At 40.9% G+C, this 15,142-nt stretch overlaps 1 protein-coding gene across 1 annotated transcript in view; it reads right to left on the bottom strand.

Annotated features, from left to right (window-relative positions):
• ARSG (arylsulfatase G) overlaps positions 1-15,142 on the bottom strand; it is a 70,703-nt gene that overhangs the window by 11,966 nt on the left and 43,595 nt on the right. Inside the window, exon 9 of the mRNA XM_063120042.1 lies at positions 11,755-11,875. Within this exon, the coding sequence (XP_062976112.1) occupies positions 11,755-11,875 (121 nt within the window). The remainder of the gene's footprint in view (positions 1-11,754; positions 11,876-15,142) is intronic.

The raw sequence follows: 15,142 nt of genomic DNA, 5'->3' as shown, positions 1-15,142 counted from the left end.
TCACAAGCCTCAGCAACACACAGCTTCAGAGAACTGCCTGTTCCCAGGACGGCTGTGAAACTGCTGTTCTAAATCCCCAGTTGGCACATGTGGCTATCATGAATGCCAAGACAAAACTCCTCTCTTGTTTGTGAATGAAACATGCAGTTGTAGGAAGTCAGGAAACTAGAACCAAGACTTCCCTGTAATTTGGAAACTTCAGAGCTAACCTATGGGCTTTTCTGCTCAAAACAAGAACTAGGTGGAAACACGTCCTCCTTTGATCAAGTCATTGACTTCTCTGTTCTTTGTTTTGTTTTTGTTTTTTAAAGCCATAGACCTGCTGGGAACATGATGCTGAATATTTCTCATTGTACTACCAATACTCATTGGTAGTACAGAGCATTTGTACTACCAATGAGCATCAGGAGTTATGCGACATCATCATAATCATCGACAACAATGCACACAGCTAGCCTTCTCACATACAAAACAAAACAAAATCCTAAAAAACTACTGGTACAGCAGATAGGAAGAGATCTTTTCCTAAGTGCTTTTCCTAAGTGCTCAAAGGGCTTCATGATCTCAGGAAGACATAACATAAAAAGTGAAGTCACATTTCCATATGCAGGCCATAGCTGAAACCATGGTTTCCCATGATGTCAGTGGTAGGGAATATCTGGCCTGCCAGGCCTCTCTGTCCATCCTACCAGGCTATGTCCCCTCTTTCCAGCCCTCTACCCTGCCACTCCTTGGAACTGTTCTCTTCCCACCTACCGACTGAGCTGTAATTTCCAATCAGGTGAACACCAGGGAGTAGGGGAGGTAAGAAGAGGAAGCATGGCTGAGCTGCCCATAGATATGAGATCATTCTCTTCCTCCATGGGCAGTTTGTTGCATTTCTGTGTTGGACAGGGAGAAATTGAGTCCCTTTCACACTGTGCCCCATGGAACTAATTCTTCTCTTCCTCCATGGGCAGCTCCGACATTTCTGTGCTAAATATTTACCATGCAACATAGAAGCTAGGTGAGCTCTGTGTGTGAGAGAGAGAGGGGTGGGGAGGAAGGGAGAGGTGTGTGAGAGAGAATGTATATATGCACACACACATTTCAGCCCTGCCCTCTGCCAGTATGTGGACCCTAACCATTTCCAAAGGAATGTAGCCTTCCTAGGAAAAAATGCCCCCTTCATAAATGAGTTAGAGCTCACTTGCTCACCCTTCCCTTCTCCATGCCCACAAGGAGATTAGATTTCACATCCCATTTAGAACAACTTACATCTGAATCGGGCAACTCTGGTCGGTTGTTCTCACTAACTTGAATCAAATCAGTGCTTCAGCTCTCACTAACCAGAGTTTAAACAAACCACAGTTCTCAAAGTCTGCATGTCACAGGGAGCTGTGATTCGTATAAATTCAGAACTTTCTGATCTCGCCCTCATAGAGTAAAAGAAAGAGGTCAGAGGGCAAGTGTGTGATCCCAAGGCTTGCTGTGATTGGTTGCCACTGCAGGAATCCACAGTTTCCCATTATTTATTTATCCATCCAGTTTATGATATATCTGAAGCTGTACAATAAACAAAATAAAAACAATAAAACGAATCACTTTTTAAAAAAACTAAAAGAAATTGAAAGAATGCACAAAAGAAATAGAAACATTATTTTAAATGCAGAAGATAAATATCAAGGCAGCTAGAAAATCTTAAAATATGTAAACATAGAGAAGGACAATTTTAAAATGCAATTTTAAACAGATCATTAGGAGTAAAGCAAGAAGCAAGGTAAAAATTCAAAGGCCTGGGAAGATAAAAACGTATTTGCCTGCTGCTGTAAAGTCAACAAAGTAGGCAGATCTCTTTAGGGAGGGCCCCCCACAATTTGGAGGCTACCACAAAGAAGGCCCACTCGCGAGTAGCCACTCACTGAATGTATGTGTATAGGGTTACTCAGAGCAGAGACTCACATGATGATCTCAGAGGATGGGAAGGAACACACGGGAAGAGGCAGTTCTTCAGATACTGTGACCTTTGAACTGTGCCTGGAATTATGTCTAAACCAAGTCACAGTGTAGGTTCAGCTTCCTCCCAGCTTCCCAATTTGCAAGACAGACAGACGTGTGAATTGGAAGCTGGTTCACTTGTTCATCTTCCCCCTTTCCTCATGATTCAGGAATATTGATTGTGTTTTCAGTTTTAAAGAACTATTTCCATATTATCCTTTCATGAATTAATTCTTTGGTTTAAAAAAAAAGGAAGAAACAAGTTTTAAAATGTATCCTCTTTATTCTCCCAGCATTTTAACAGTCTATAAATTCTAACTTGGTGTTTTAAATTTGTAATTTTGCATTGCTGCTGTTTTTATCTGGTTGAGCTTTTATATTGTATTTTATATTATGGTTTTATACTGTTGTTTTATACTTTGAATGTTTTTAATTTTTGTGAAATGCCCAGAGAGCTCCGGCTATTGGGCGGTATAGAAATGTAATTAATAAATAATAAAACTGCTCCAGGGATTTGAAAGGGGGATTGTCTTGGTGATATCACAAGCATTTGCCAATCAACACTGTACTGTGTTGAAAATACATTTTCCAGACCTTGACACTGAAGAAGACCTTTATAAATGTTACGACTGTCTTCATCCTCAATCATGCTTATAGCAGCAGGCAGTATTACTTTACCCATTTTACTGGGGTGCAGGGAAGTGTGGGTGGCAGAAGCAAATTTATAGGTGTGATGAGATTTGAACTAAGAACTTACAGCATATAGCTTGTGGCCTTAACCATTATATTACGTGAGTTCTGAGTTCTGTGATCCATTTGGTATTCTGCTATATGAATGATTAATAACCATTTATGTCATGGCAGCATTTACCCTTAATCCTATACCATCTCATTCTACTCCTCCGTATCTAGTGGAGGCAGGTATGGCTGAATTCTTGGGTTAAAAAGGACATTTTCAATTTCCAGTCTCTCAAGCGATCATTGGTAATTGTATATATAGCCTGCCAAATAACTGTAACCAATACAACCCCATACTGAATCTCAATGCAGGGCGTTTTATGATAATTATCAATACTTTATGTAAAATGTCCTTGGTGGCAAACACTGATATTGTATAATCAGTCTGAAAGAAAATCTGAAAAGCTCCAATGAACTTTAACTTGCTCCCTAGAACACTGTGAAGGGCTAAGCCCACCATTTTGACATGGCATCTGAAACAAAGCCATGTATCCATATTGTCTAAGAAGACTCAAGATTTAAAGTTTCCATGGCCGGATTTCTTCTCTCTCCTGTTCTGGGTGATGCCACCACAGTCTCCTGTCCTGGTTAGGAACACTTTCGGTAGGAGTACTTCAAACAAATTGTGACAGGCACTTACATTCATAGAGCCTGGAACTGGGCTCTCTCCAATTGTGCTAATCGCCTCCTAGGAATGCTGTTGCCAGGAGAGTTTTAGGATCCAAGATTTTGGAATGCCAATTAGTCCTGGCCCTTTTTGCAGGCCACAGCATGTTTGAAGAATAGAGATGTGGGGAAGGGAACGGGCAGGAAGAACGAAGTTGGACTTTGAAATAAAATTAATATGATGTTTTAATAGAGTTTGGGGGGGGGGCGTTATACTGCAACGGAAAAGTTATAAATAAACCAATTACCAAGAAAGGCCCAGAATTACATGCTGTTGCTCAAAACAAGGAAGTTCAGTGAAATAAACCACTTGTTTTCCGTCTAAGCTTGTTTTCTTAAAAATCTGTAGGAAATGGAGGAGGGAAGACTTTTGTTCAAGGAACCATTTATTCAGTGATGGAAATTTTATCAGCTCCTTAAGACACACAAGCTGGGGTGGAGGGAGGGGAACCCGTAGTCCTTTTCTGGGGCAAGAAGAACAAAAGATAGTTGGCTTCAGATTATGAATTACTATGAGAAAGAGAAAATAAGGAACTCCATTCAGTCTAACCTCTTAAAATGTTAACCCAATAAACAAGGGAAACTAGCAAGAATTATTATGTAGACACTTATACAGCAAACTATAAATAACCATGATTATTACAAAAAAATACAGTAGAGGCTTGCAGCTGTCAGAACAATGCACAAATCAAACACTTAGAAGAGGGAATGGCATGCAATGCAATCCAATGCATGTTTACTTGGGAGAAAGTTTCATCACGCCTACCTTTGTAGCTTTTATTTGCACCTATCAGGAAGCCCAACTGGCCCAGTGAGAATCCCAATCTCATGTGACCAAGAATAGGTGTCCTTACATAGGAACAGAAGAAGTTTCCAGCAAAGCCATTGGTCCATTTAATTTAGTGCCGTCTACTATGATTGGCAATGGCTCTGCAGGGTTTCAGACAGGGGTCTTTCCTAGCCCTACCTGCAGGTACCAGGGACTCAACCTGAGAACTTCTGTATCCAAAGCATGTGCCATTCAACTGAACGACCTTGGTGTTATATCCATCTTAGTTTGAGACAATAGAATCCTTCTACCGGGGCTTTTATGGTGGGAAAATACTCATTTTGGAGTAGAAGCATGAAATTTGAGTCAAATGTAGAATGCATTAGGCCAATCAAAATAGGGTTGTAGCAGAATACGCATTATAGTGTTGATGATAATTTATTATAGACTTGATGATAATTTATTATAACTTGTAGGTGTGACTAGTTCTGTGTCTTTGTGTTGTGAGGTAATTATGATAATAGAATATCATCTTGGAAATGAAGGAAGGTTGCCATGATTGAGTTGGTCCAGTGCTGGAAGCAGCATGTAGCTTAGTTTAGCAGAGCTACCTAAATCTGGGTGTCAGAGACAGACCTGGTTACGTTGAGAAAGCTGGGAATGGTGGTATGACCAGGTGTGAAACTAAGAATGAGGCCACTGACATCATGGGGGCTATAAAAGAGCAAAGTTTGAGAGAGATTCATGGAAGAATGAAAAAACCACCATAAGTTCTTAGGCTGCTGTCCATTTAGGTAAATATGAAACTTTGATATTGACTGTTAAATTGAGAGGAACCTAGGTTTTACTACATTAAAAATATGCTTGCTACTATCTTCACTATCCTTTTAATGATTATAACTTGTGTGTATTTAGTAATGTTTGTAATCTGCCCATTTAACTAAACTTGTTATTCTCTTAGACTGTTTGAGACAAGTTTCAGGGGCCACCTCCCATACAATGATTCTTGAATGATTCTTGAAGCCCAAAACACTTGTAAAGATTGTCATTCAAAGTTGTTGTATTCTCTCTTGATCTGATGAATCTTAGATACAGCTGCTTAAATTTGAGAAACAAGCTATTTGGATGGAGTGAGAAGTAGTTATTTATTTTAGAATATAGGGTTAAATTGAATTTGGCCTTATTGGCACTGGCAGCCATTTTCCAAACTAACCACTCAGGTGATTGGCAAATTTTGAATAAGCTAGTATTTAACTTGCTTAAATGTTATGCTGGCCTCAAATTAACCTTCATCCTCTATTGAGAGAAGAAGGCAGCTAAGAGCTCTGATAAAATGCCTTTATGGCTGATAGAAAATATTAAATATAATAAAGTGGAAGTTTGTAAACAGAACTGACTATCTGCATTTCCAAAGAATCAATTGCACAGGCTTGAAACAACACTCCAAGTATGGCTGGTCTAAGATATTTTGCTGCTTGAGGCAAAGGACAAGATCACACACATTCCACATACGGAAGCTGAATGGACTGGCAGCTGAATCTTTCTTAACTAAGGCAATGAGACAGCATTGTAATAGCCTAGCTTAGAGGGTGCAGGGCAGGATGTGTGGTGCACACAGCTCTACCTTCCATTAGCTGCTCCCCATACCCAGAATCTGCTGCCTGAGGCAACTGTTTCACTGTGCTTAATGGTAAGGCTTGTCCTGGCTCCAAGTGACTATACATATTGATGGATGGGGATTAACAGCCAGTACAGGTTACAGGAATTTACCTCAAATGTAGTGTAATAATATGTAGATGACATATTGTCACAGGACCAATTCCAGCGGGAATAGCATTTGTTGCACAGTAGTCTTAGGTTAAACATTAAGAGCTTAGTTTCTAGGCATTTGCTTAGTAATTGGTTTCTAGGCATTTGCCGACTAATTTTGATAATGTCTTCACTATTTCAGAATACCTGCCAGTACATTTCACTGAATTCAATGGGTCTTAGTTGTCTGAGTACATATGAATAGGACTGCACTGTAAATGAGTGGCATAAACAAGTAGGTAATCTCGTTCTTAAATCACCATGGCATCTACAGCAAAGAACATCAAGCTCATTGATTGAATCAAACAGCATGAACAGATCAAACAGTAGTGAGAGCAGCACTCCAAATGTATGAACAGCGTGTGGGATTTGCCTATGAAAATTGAAAAAATCAAAGCTCAACAAGGTCAATACAAAATGACCTCACCAACAGTGCCTGTGGTGTGTAAGTGGTTCAGCACATGTTGGTTCCCGAAACTTAGTGCTTTGCTATTTTCTCTTGCATCCCCCACTACCACATGCCACTATTATGTGGGGGGAATGCAAGAGAAACTAGAGAGACACCAAAATTCAGACAAAACTGTCATCAGTAAGCTATTCAGTGGCAATTAATATACGTTATCATTTTAAATGTCTTACAAGTTCTACAGGCTTCAAAAAGCAACACAGTGATAGCATATTAGGTGGTTCCTCAACTCACCCTATATATATACATAAAGTCACGAAGAGTCGGAAGCGACTGAACGAATAAACAACAAAGAGAGAGAGAGAGAGAGAGAGAAAGAGAGAGAACGAACATCAAGGGAAAGATTAAGATAATGCACCTGTTTTCAAGTTGGCTGATCTTGATAAAAGCTATGCAACCCAGCTCAAAGAACTAGGTTGGTGACACAATTAGCACTTCAAACACTATGCATCTCAAAGATAAACTAATTTGTGACCATTCTGGATCTCATACCCCAATCTTAAGGATGGGATGTGCTCCTGATGCTCAAAATCAAGACTGGGAAAGCAATCAGGAACATGTATGAACAGAACTTTGACACTGAACTACTGCATATTTCCTTAGCTGCTAGAATAACGAGTCATAGCATGTTGTTTATTAAGACTTATTTTTTAGTGGATCATTTGTTCAAAGTATGACCAAAGCTTTTTTTTCATATTCTCTCCCAGCCCTTATAATTTTGCAAGACACAGGCTTCACAGAACAAGGTATCTCTTGCCATTCAGACCTGAGCATTTCATGACTTCATTATTCAACTGTATGAAGAGAAAGCACAATGACGCAGAGCAACAGAAGACATTCATTGTCGCAGAATTGGAAAGTCACAAGTGGTAAAAAATATCTAGCTGTAAAAAGGAAGGAAGGAAAGGAACCTCTCGTGCAAGCACTGAGTCATTACTGACTCTTGGAGGGATGCCAGCTTTCGCTGACATTTTCTTGGCAGGCCTTATAGCGGGGTGGTTTGCCGTTGCCTTCCCCGGCCGTTATTACCTTTCCCCCAGCTAACTGGGTACTCATTTTACCAACCTTGGGAGGATGGAAGGCTGAGTCGACCTGAGCCGGCTGCCTGAAACCAGCTTCCGCTGGGATCGAACTCAGGCCGTGGAGAGAGTTTCGGCTGCAGAAACTGCTGCTTTACCACTTTGCGCCACACGAGGCTCTAAAAACGAGGCTGTAAAAACACATGACAAAACCAGAAACTATGCATTGATTGATTCAAAATATTTTCTTAGCCTTTTGCATTTTGTTATGACCATTCACCACATTGACTTATCCACTTGTTTGCATTGCCAACACCAAGACACAGTTTATGCCACACATTTACGCAGTGGAGTTTTCACAACTGCTGCTAATCAACTGGTATTTTAAATGGCCTTGGCAAAAGTCTTCATCTAACACCGGACAAACATGACCACGTGCCAAGTAAGCCTGGGCAAATCACTGGGCAAATCACTGTGCTATTGCTGAAACTGAGGCCCTCTCAATGATTGCCACCCACCTAACATCAAAAGGTAAAAGCACCTGGAGAAGGGTCTCCCATGACAATCTTTATGCACAGTTGAGAACATGTGGGAAAGGCAGTCCTTCACTGTGTAAGTGGCCCTGCAGGATAAGACCAAAGGTCCATCTAGTCCAGCATTCCTGTTTCCCATTGTTGCCAACCAGATGTCTCCTCTGGAGCACCCATGTGACAAGACAGATGCTCTGTAATGGAGAATCTAGTGTTTGAGCCAGATAAAAGAGGATTTTTTAAAGGCCATTTTCTCCACAGTGGCTTCCCTGAGCCTTAAATTACTGCCAAACTCTTCTCTTGGCCTCTAGTTATGTACCTCCATGGACATCCCAGCTTTCAATGAGAGGCTCAGCATTTCTGCCAGGAAACTTCAAATTCTGTGCATTCCACTGTAATGACCTCTATTATATATTCCCTTTGAATTTGTCTTGAAACATTATTTCCTTGCTGTGAAGTTACCAGTTAAAATTGTTAATTTACTTTGTGGCTTGTTGCTTAAATAGTGCATATCCTTTTGCTAATCCCATCATTATACCATGACCTTAAATATTTATGTGGATGTGCATATGTGTACATGCATATGTATGTGTGTGTTTGTGTATGTTGCTCTATCTTTACAAAGTCAAAAAAGCAAACCAGAAGCTCTCTTGGTCTTTATCTAACATTCTTTTCTGGTTAATTAACCCATGGTGGGCTGTTGTGTCTTCCAAACCAGGTCATAGGCTTGGATCTGTAGAATTCCTATTTGAGGCTGAGAGAGGCAAACAGCCAAAGTCTTCTGTAATGCTTAGAAAATGCGTTCTGTACCAACTGCCTTGCAAGCTGCTGTTGTCGTCATAAGCTCATAGCTCCTATTATCATGCGAACTCAAAAGGGGAGGACATGAATGGAAGGGCTGCCCTACTTAAAACCAATAATGGGCACAGTTGCCAAGACTCCGATTGAATGTGAACTTAATTATGTTCCTGTCTGTCAAGGCAAGCAAAAACTATGGAAGGTAACATGATGTGCCTGGGATAATTTTGTTGTTTCTGTTTTTGGTTTAAGAATCCAAAGCAATTAAAAAGGAAAAAGAAATCTCTTGGAAAATCCAAAAGCTGGTTTTGTCTAGAACATCAATCTGAAAGCCACTTGGCCTCCAACAGCAAAATGAACAAATGGAGAAAAGATTGGCAGGTAAAGTTATAATGAGATAAGGAACATACACCAATTCCTAATTCTCCAGTATCTTCATTGAAGACTTACTGGCTCCAACAAAACTTGAGCTGAAGATCTCTTACGCACACAAATTTTAGTAATAGCATGCTTGGTATGTTAACTCTTATTGGGAGCACATATCTGAAAAACAGTCAATGCTGTTGGGGGTGGGGTGTTATTTCACTAATAATAAAGGAATAGCGCTACACATATCTCTAAATACTCCCAGTGTTGTACCACCTCTTCTACTAATTCTATAAAGCTGAATATCTGCAGCCTTTGCTGCAACTGGTAATAATATAGTGATTGAGCTGGAATTTCAGGTATAAGTAAAGTTCATATGATGGTGGTTGGAGGTGATGGTGAAATTGTAAATAGGGAATTAGGAAGGAAATTAAATGAAAAAAGTAGTGACAGTGTCAATCACATTAATAACAGTAGTCACTAGCCAGTCACAAGACAGTCGCTGCTGAAAATACAAATATCCTGCCACTATATAAATCAATTATCTTGACTAAATAAGTCAATCCTTTATCTCAATTCAACCCTCTGGCAACAGCTTTTCCAAAGTTATTTTTAAATGGATGTTGTATTGTATGTTGTCTGTTTTTGTTTTTATGTTTTTACATTTTGTATACAGATTTTTAATGTTTGATGTTTTGTAAACCGCCCATTTCCTAACCAGAACAAGGCAGAGTAAAGGTTCTAAACTATGGGACGTTTCTGCCCCCACTGATTTTCTTCCATCCCACCAATTATGTTGTGCAAGTGGCAAATGGCAATTTAACATTTCCATGACAATTGGAAATGAGTGGAAACGTCCTAGATGGAGGAAGGTTGGCAGAGCTCACATAAGGTGGCAGGTGTGTGGTGAGGGTGGGGGGTTCTGGTTAAGGGCAAGGACCTACAAATCCTTCACCAGCTTGCTGTTGATGTCCACATTTTTACTCTGGCAAGAACTCACTTCTCACTGCTGTCTGAACCTCTCAGAGGCTCGGCGTAACAAGATCAAGCCCCTGCCCCTCATATTCAGTTCGGGGCTTGAGATGTGGGGTGTGGGGGGCGGCAGGGAGTGCACGGGCTGGCCCGGGCAGTTATGCTGAGCCTTGGAGATACTTGGGAGTGCCTCTGAAGCTTAGCATGATGTCACAGTCAAAACCATGACCCTCTTCTCCTAGGGAGAGACAAAGCCAGCCAAAATTTGCAGCTCCTTGATTAAAGGAAAAAGTATTTAATATCAAGTACTTAGCTTATTATTACATTTTTACCACTATGCCATTTGGACTTTCTACTCAGGCACCAAAATATGTTGGCCATTTTGTCTAGAATGTATATCAACTCTGTATTTACTTAATTTTTTTTTACTCCACTTCTCCCCTTAAAAAATGAGTTGCTCAAAGCAGCTTACAAAATATAAAAACAAAAACTAATCATTCAAATGTATTAACAAGCAAAAAGCAGCAGCAAATGCCAAAACAAACAGTCAATAAATAAAACTAAGCACAGCTAAACAATTAGAAAGCGAAGGCTGATTTGTGCTAAAGGACTGCCTCCTGTTACCATGGAGCTCACTTGCACTATTATTTTTGAGGCATGTCTTGCACCTTGACTATAGTATCTCCATTCCAGAGACCTGGCAAGAAATAGGCTAGGAAATAAGCTCCATTTACAAAGTGTCACCACTACCTGTTAGCAGTCAGGATAGGAACCTCCACGCATGGCACTCACTGTGACCTTGAACTCCTGTACCCTTGTGCAATTGGGACTCCCTATGCAATGGTAAAGGGCCACTTTAGCTACTTACTGGATTTTGCACAACATATCAAAATTAACCTGGAATCCCTTTTTGTTCTTAGGTAAAAGTTTCTCAACAGTAGCCCGAGGTTTTCAAAACATTTGCCCAACTGGAGTCCATCACCTGATTTCTTCCCACTAAGTTCACCTTTAGCCAAGTAGAAAGCCATGTTTTAACTCAGTTAGAAGTGTTCAAGGAGTACTCAGGTTGTTGATCTTGTCACACCACAGGAGGCTCAAGGGGACCTAACAGTCCCTCATCATAGCCTGGGAATCAAAACCAATTGTTTTCATGGAGGCAAGATTATTCATTCCCATCATTCATGTAGTCCTGTGAACTGCCATTCATGTAGTCCTGTTCCCAGATCTCCCTGATGAACTCCTGGATCACTATGAAATTTTGTGAAAGATCCTCCTTAGACCCATTTCCCTCTTAAACTGGTAAATAAATATCTGTGCTTCATCTTTCTTTCTTTCTTTCTTTCTTTCTTTCTTTCTTTCTTTCTTTTTTCCTTTCTTTCCAGTTTGTCTCTATCAACTCTAATCTCCTGTTGGTATAAGAGTGCAACCTCAACTCTAGGCTTAAGATTTACATTTGATGTGTAGGTCAATTACATATGTACACTTGTGTGCTGGGTGTAACGTGTGATCAGGGACACACAGTAACAACCTTTTATTTATTATCACTGATAGAGAAAATAACAATTATCAATATAATTAAGCTAAATCATTTCCGCGCAAAAAAGCATCTGGGACTGGCCTTGATGCTGTGGGTTCATTCTATACCTTATGCCCTTTGTCCGATTGCCTGAAGAGGACCTCAGACACATCCATACCATCAAACCGTCTGTTGGGAGGGAGGCTTGCATTTGCGAGAGACACCAAGGTAGGGAATATGTCTAAAGTGCTGCAAGAGAGAAGAGACTGGGTTCAGAAGAACAGTATGAAGGATGATTTTAGGACCTAACCCTAAAAGTAGCCCATCTCATTCACAACACATTCCAGGCTAAAATACAGAGTTCAAATCTGGACCCTGCTTAAGCTAAAAGTAACAGACTAGACCGTGTCTCCTCTTTTCCAGAAGTGTGTGTGTGTGTGTGTGTGTGTGTGTGTGTGTGTTCAAGTTATGAGACAAAGAAATTAAAATCCTGCACAAACTAGGAAATGAAATATAAAACGTGCCCAAATTGACATAATTTTGCTGGATTATATAGTTGGACTGGATTTGTAGTTCAGATATTTCAGGAAACGTGGGATGGTTGAGGGGGAAGCATCTTGATCTGGAAAGAAGGTCAGCAGCTGTACAGAAATAGCTCAAAGAGCAAAGAGCCTTGCATAGGACATTAAAACCCAATTTTCCAATTACTGGAATTTCTTACTCGGTCCCCACTTTGATTTCAGAAACTTCACCAATGACTGCTGACACAATTCAAGTCCTTTCTCTACAGCCCTGAGAGCTAGAAAGTGAATGCTTAGATTCTAAAGTTACAGAATTCTTCAAGATAACAGGTTCAGTCCATGCACAGTTCATGTGCATACAGTCCTGATTAACTGTAAGACTGTGCTATTATATAACTGTCCAGGTCATAACGGACACGAACAATAAGACTACAGAAATCATCTTCTAATCTGTCAACTGAAATGTCGCCAGGATTTTGAGCCACAGCTTCGTATTAAAGAGGCTAAAATGATTTGTTTCCTATTAATTAGCACATTTTAATGAGCATGTGCCCCTTTTACAAATGTTAATCCGCTTAACAAAAGAACAGCTGGACATTACTCAGTCACTGAGAGAGCACTTGTCCAATGTCTGCAGTTCTTGATTAAAAGGTAATAAATTTACAATTAACATAAGGGTGCAATGGTTTCCAAAAACTGGGGGTACCATTATGTTTTCGTTTCAGACCTATAAATCATTTTCAGCTCTTGATTCCGAAGGTTGCTTGCAGAAAGCACATTCTTAATGCTACCAATCAAAAGTCATTGGGCAGCTATTCCATTTCCCCCTCCTCAGTAGATTTTTTGTGGTACCGGGACAAACTGCAACGCCTCGCCATGCATTCCGCGGTCTCAGGCTCAGCCCGGGACCCTGGAAAAACCGGGCTCAAAGGGAAGGGCGAGATCCCGGAGCAAGGGAGGGATCATCCCTCCCTGATCCCGGGATCCCCTGTGCATCATGTGAATGCACAGGGATGATCCCGGGGATCGCCCCGACATTGCGGCCCATCTAGCTAAGGCCTGTATCTATTGTAGAGTTGGAAAAGGTGCAGAAAAGGACAACCAAAATGATCAAAGGGTGGGAGAAACTCACTTGAAGAAATGTTGTAACTCCTGAGACTTCTTAGCTTCGAAAAAGGGTGAATGACAGAACTGGAAGCATGGGATGAACAGAAAGGCATTTTCTCTCTCTCTCATAATACTAGAACCCAAGGTCATCTTACGACGCTGAGCAGTGGGAGATTTGAGACAGATAAAAGGAGGTACTTCTTCACACAACACATACTTAAACTAAGGAATTGACTTCCACAAGATGTAATGAGGCCACCAATTTAGATAGCTTTAAAGGGGCATTAGACAAATTCATGAAGGATAGGGCTATCAGTACCTACTAATCCTGATGGATATAGCATACCTCCAGTTTCAGGGACAGTATGGCCACTGTGGGGACAGAAGGTTGGACTAGATGGACCCTTGTGCATGGTGTGAATAATCCATAGCAGACAACAACATGTGGATGGGATGGCATTGGGAGGAATAGCATTGGGAGGACTGGGGGAGGAGAGAGGGCAAAGAAACTGTCAATCAAACGCCATGTTGAGCTTTACTCTACTCCAGGGGAGCCCACATTCACACAACGGTGGAGTTGGAATATGTTGTGTGGCGAGTACCTCCTAAAAGCTCCACCGTTGAATGGAGTTTTCACACTGCACAGAGAAAAGTGTTGTGTGAACTGCGCCTATAGTGGTGGAGTGTAATTAAAATCTACACAAAACAGCCTGTTAATTGCTCTTCCATATCCTTGTTCTGCATGGAATATTATATTGGTCACACATCATGGTTACATTCATGATTTATCTGTTATCCCTATTGGCAGAGGCATGCCGGGCATCACAGTACTCAGTGTGTATTAAGCAGAGTTCCTCTCTCCTTTCCAACCCTCTTTTCCCACTAAGCCGCCTTAACTACTGTTAAGTGCCATAACAGAATAAAGCTGGAGAAGGTACAGAAAAAGAGCAACTTAAACTTTTTTCTCATGGATGCAGCGCCTTCCTTAAAAGGGGAAAAAAGGCAGGAAATTGGATCACTTCCAGACAAGACTTTTACATGCCTCAAACACAGAATTTTACAGGTGGCCCAGATTATGTTCTCTTCCATTTGGACACCCCTCCATGTTTTTCCACTGCTTCTTCCTGTTAAGAAGGAAAAGATGGAATGGGTGCACCATGCCTTTTGTTTTATAGCGCTAGGAACCCCCTATCTGGGAGTGGGGGGGGGAAACCTTGGCCTTCTTAGTTACAAAAAGAAAAGCAGGGAGGGAAAGAGGATGGATTGGAGGCACGCAAGAGGTTTACAACATTATGAATGCTATGGAGAGTGTGAAATGGTCCTGTCTCGTGAAAGACTAGAACTAGGAATTATCCAGTGAAACTGACTGTAAATTTGTTAAAGGCCAATTAAAGGAAATACTTCCTGCAACACATAATTCATTTGTGAAATGTATAGCTATAGCATATGGTCATGGCTTACTAGCACAAAAGACTTTCTCTCTCTCTCTCTCTTTTATTTGAAAAAGGGGGGATAGACAAATTCATGGAAGATATTTAAGAATGGAGCTCTGTGTTCAGAGGCTAGATGCCTCCATTTACCAGGGGGTTTGGATAAACCACAGGGGGAAACTCCTTCTAACAGGTCTAGCTGCCAGGCTTTCCAGGGGCATCTGGCTGGGTAGCTGCTGAAGATATGAGTATTGCACAGTCAGCTGCATTGACCTGTGTTTTGATCTTTTTCTTAAGAGATCACTGGAATATCCACTAAACTTAGGCCAGATCTACACTGTTGCTTTATAGTACCCTATTTCTTCGATTCTAAGACACACTTCCCCCCCCCCCCCCATATAAACATCTCTAAAAATGGGGTGCGTCTTAGAATCGCGGGTGCGTCTTAGGCTTTTTTT

This window comes from Elgaria multicarinata, chromosome 3 (assembly GCF_023053635.1).
Source record: "Elgaria multicarinata webbii isolate HBS135686 ecotype San Diego chromosome 3, rElgMul1.1.pri, whole genome shotgun sequence".
Classification (NCBI taxonomy): domain Eukaryota; kingdom Metazoa; phylum Chordata; class Lepidosauria; order Squamata; family Anguidae; genus Elgaria; species Elgaria multicarinata.
The sequence above is the reverse complement of the archived record's forward strand: the minus strand, read 5'-3'. Positions and strand labels throughout refer to the sequence as shown.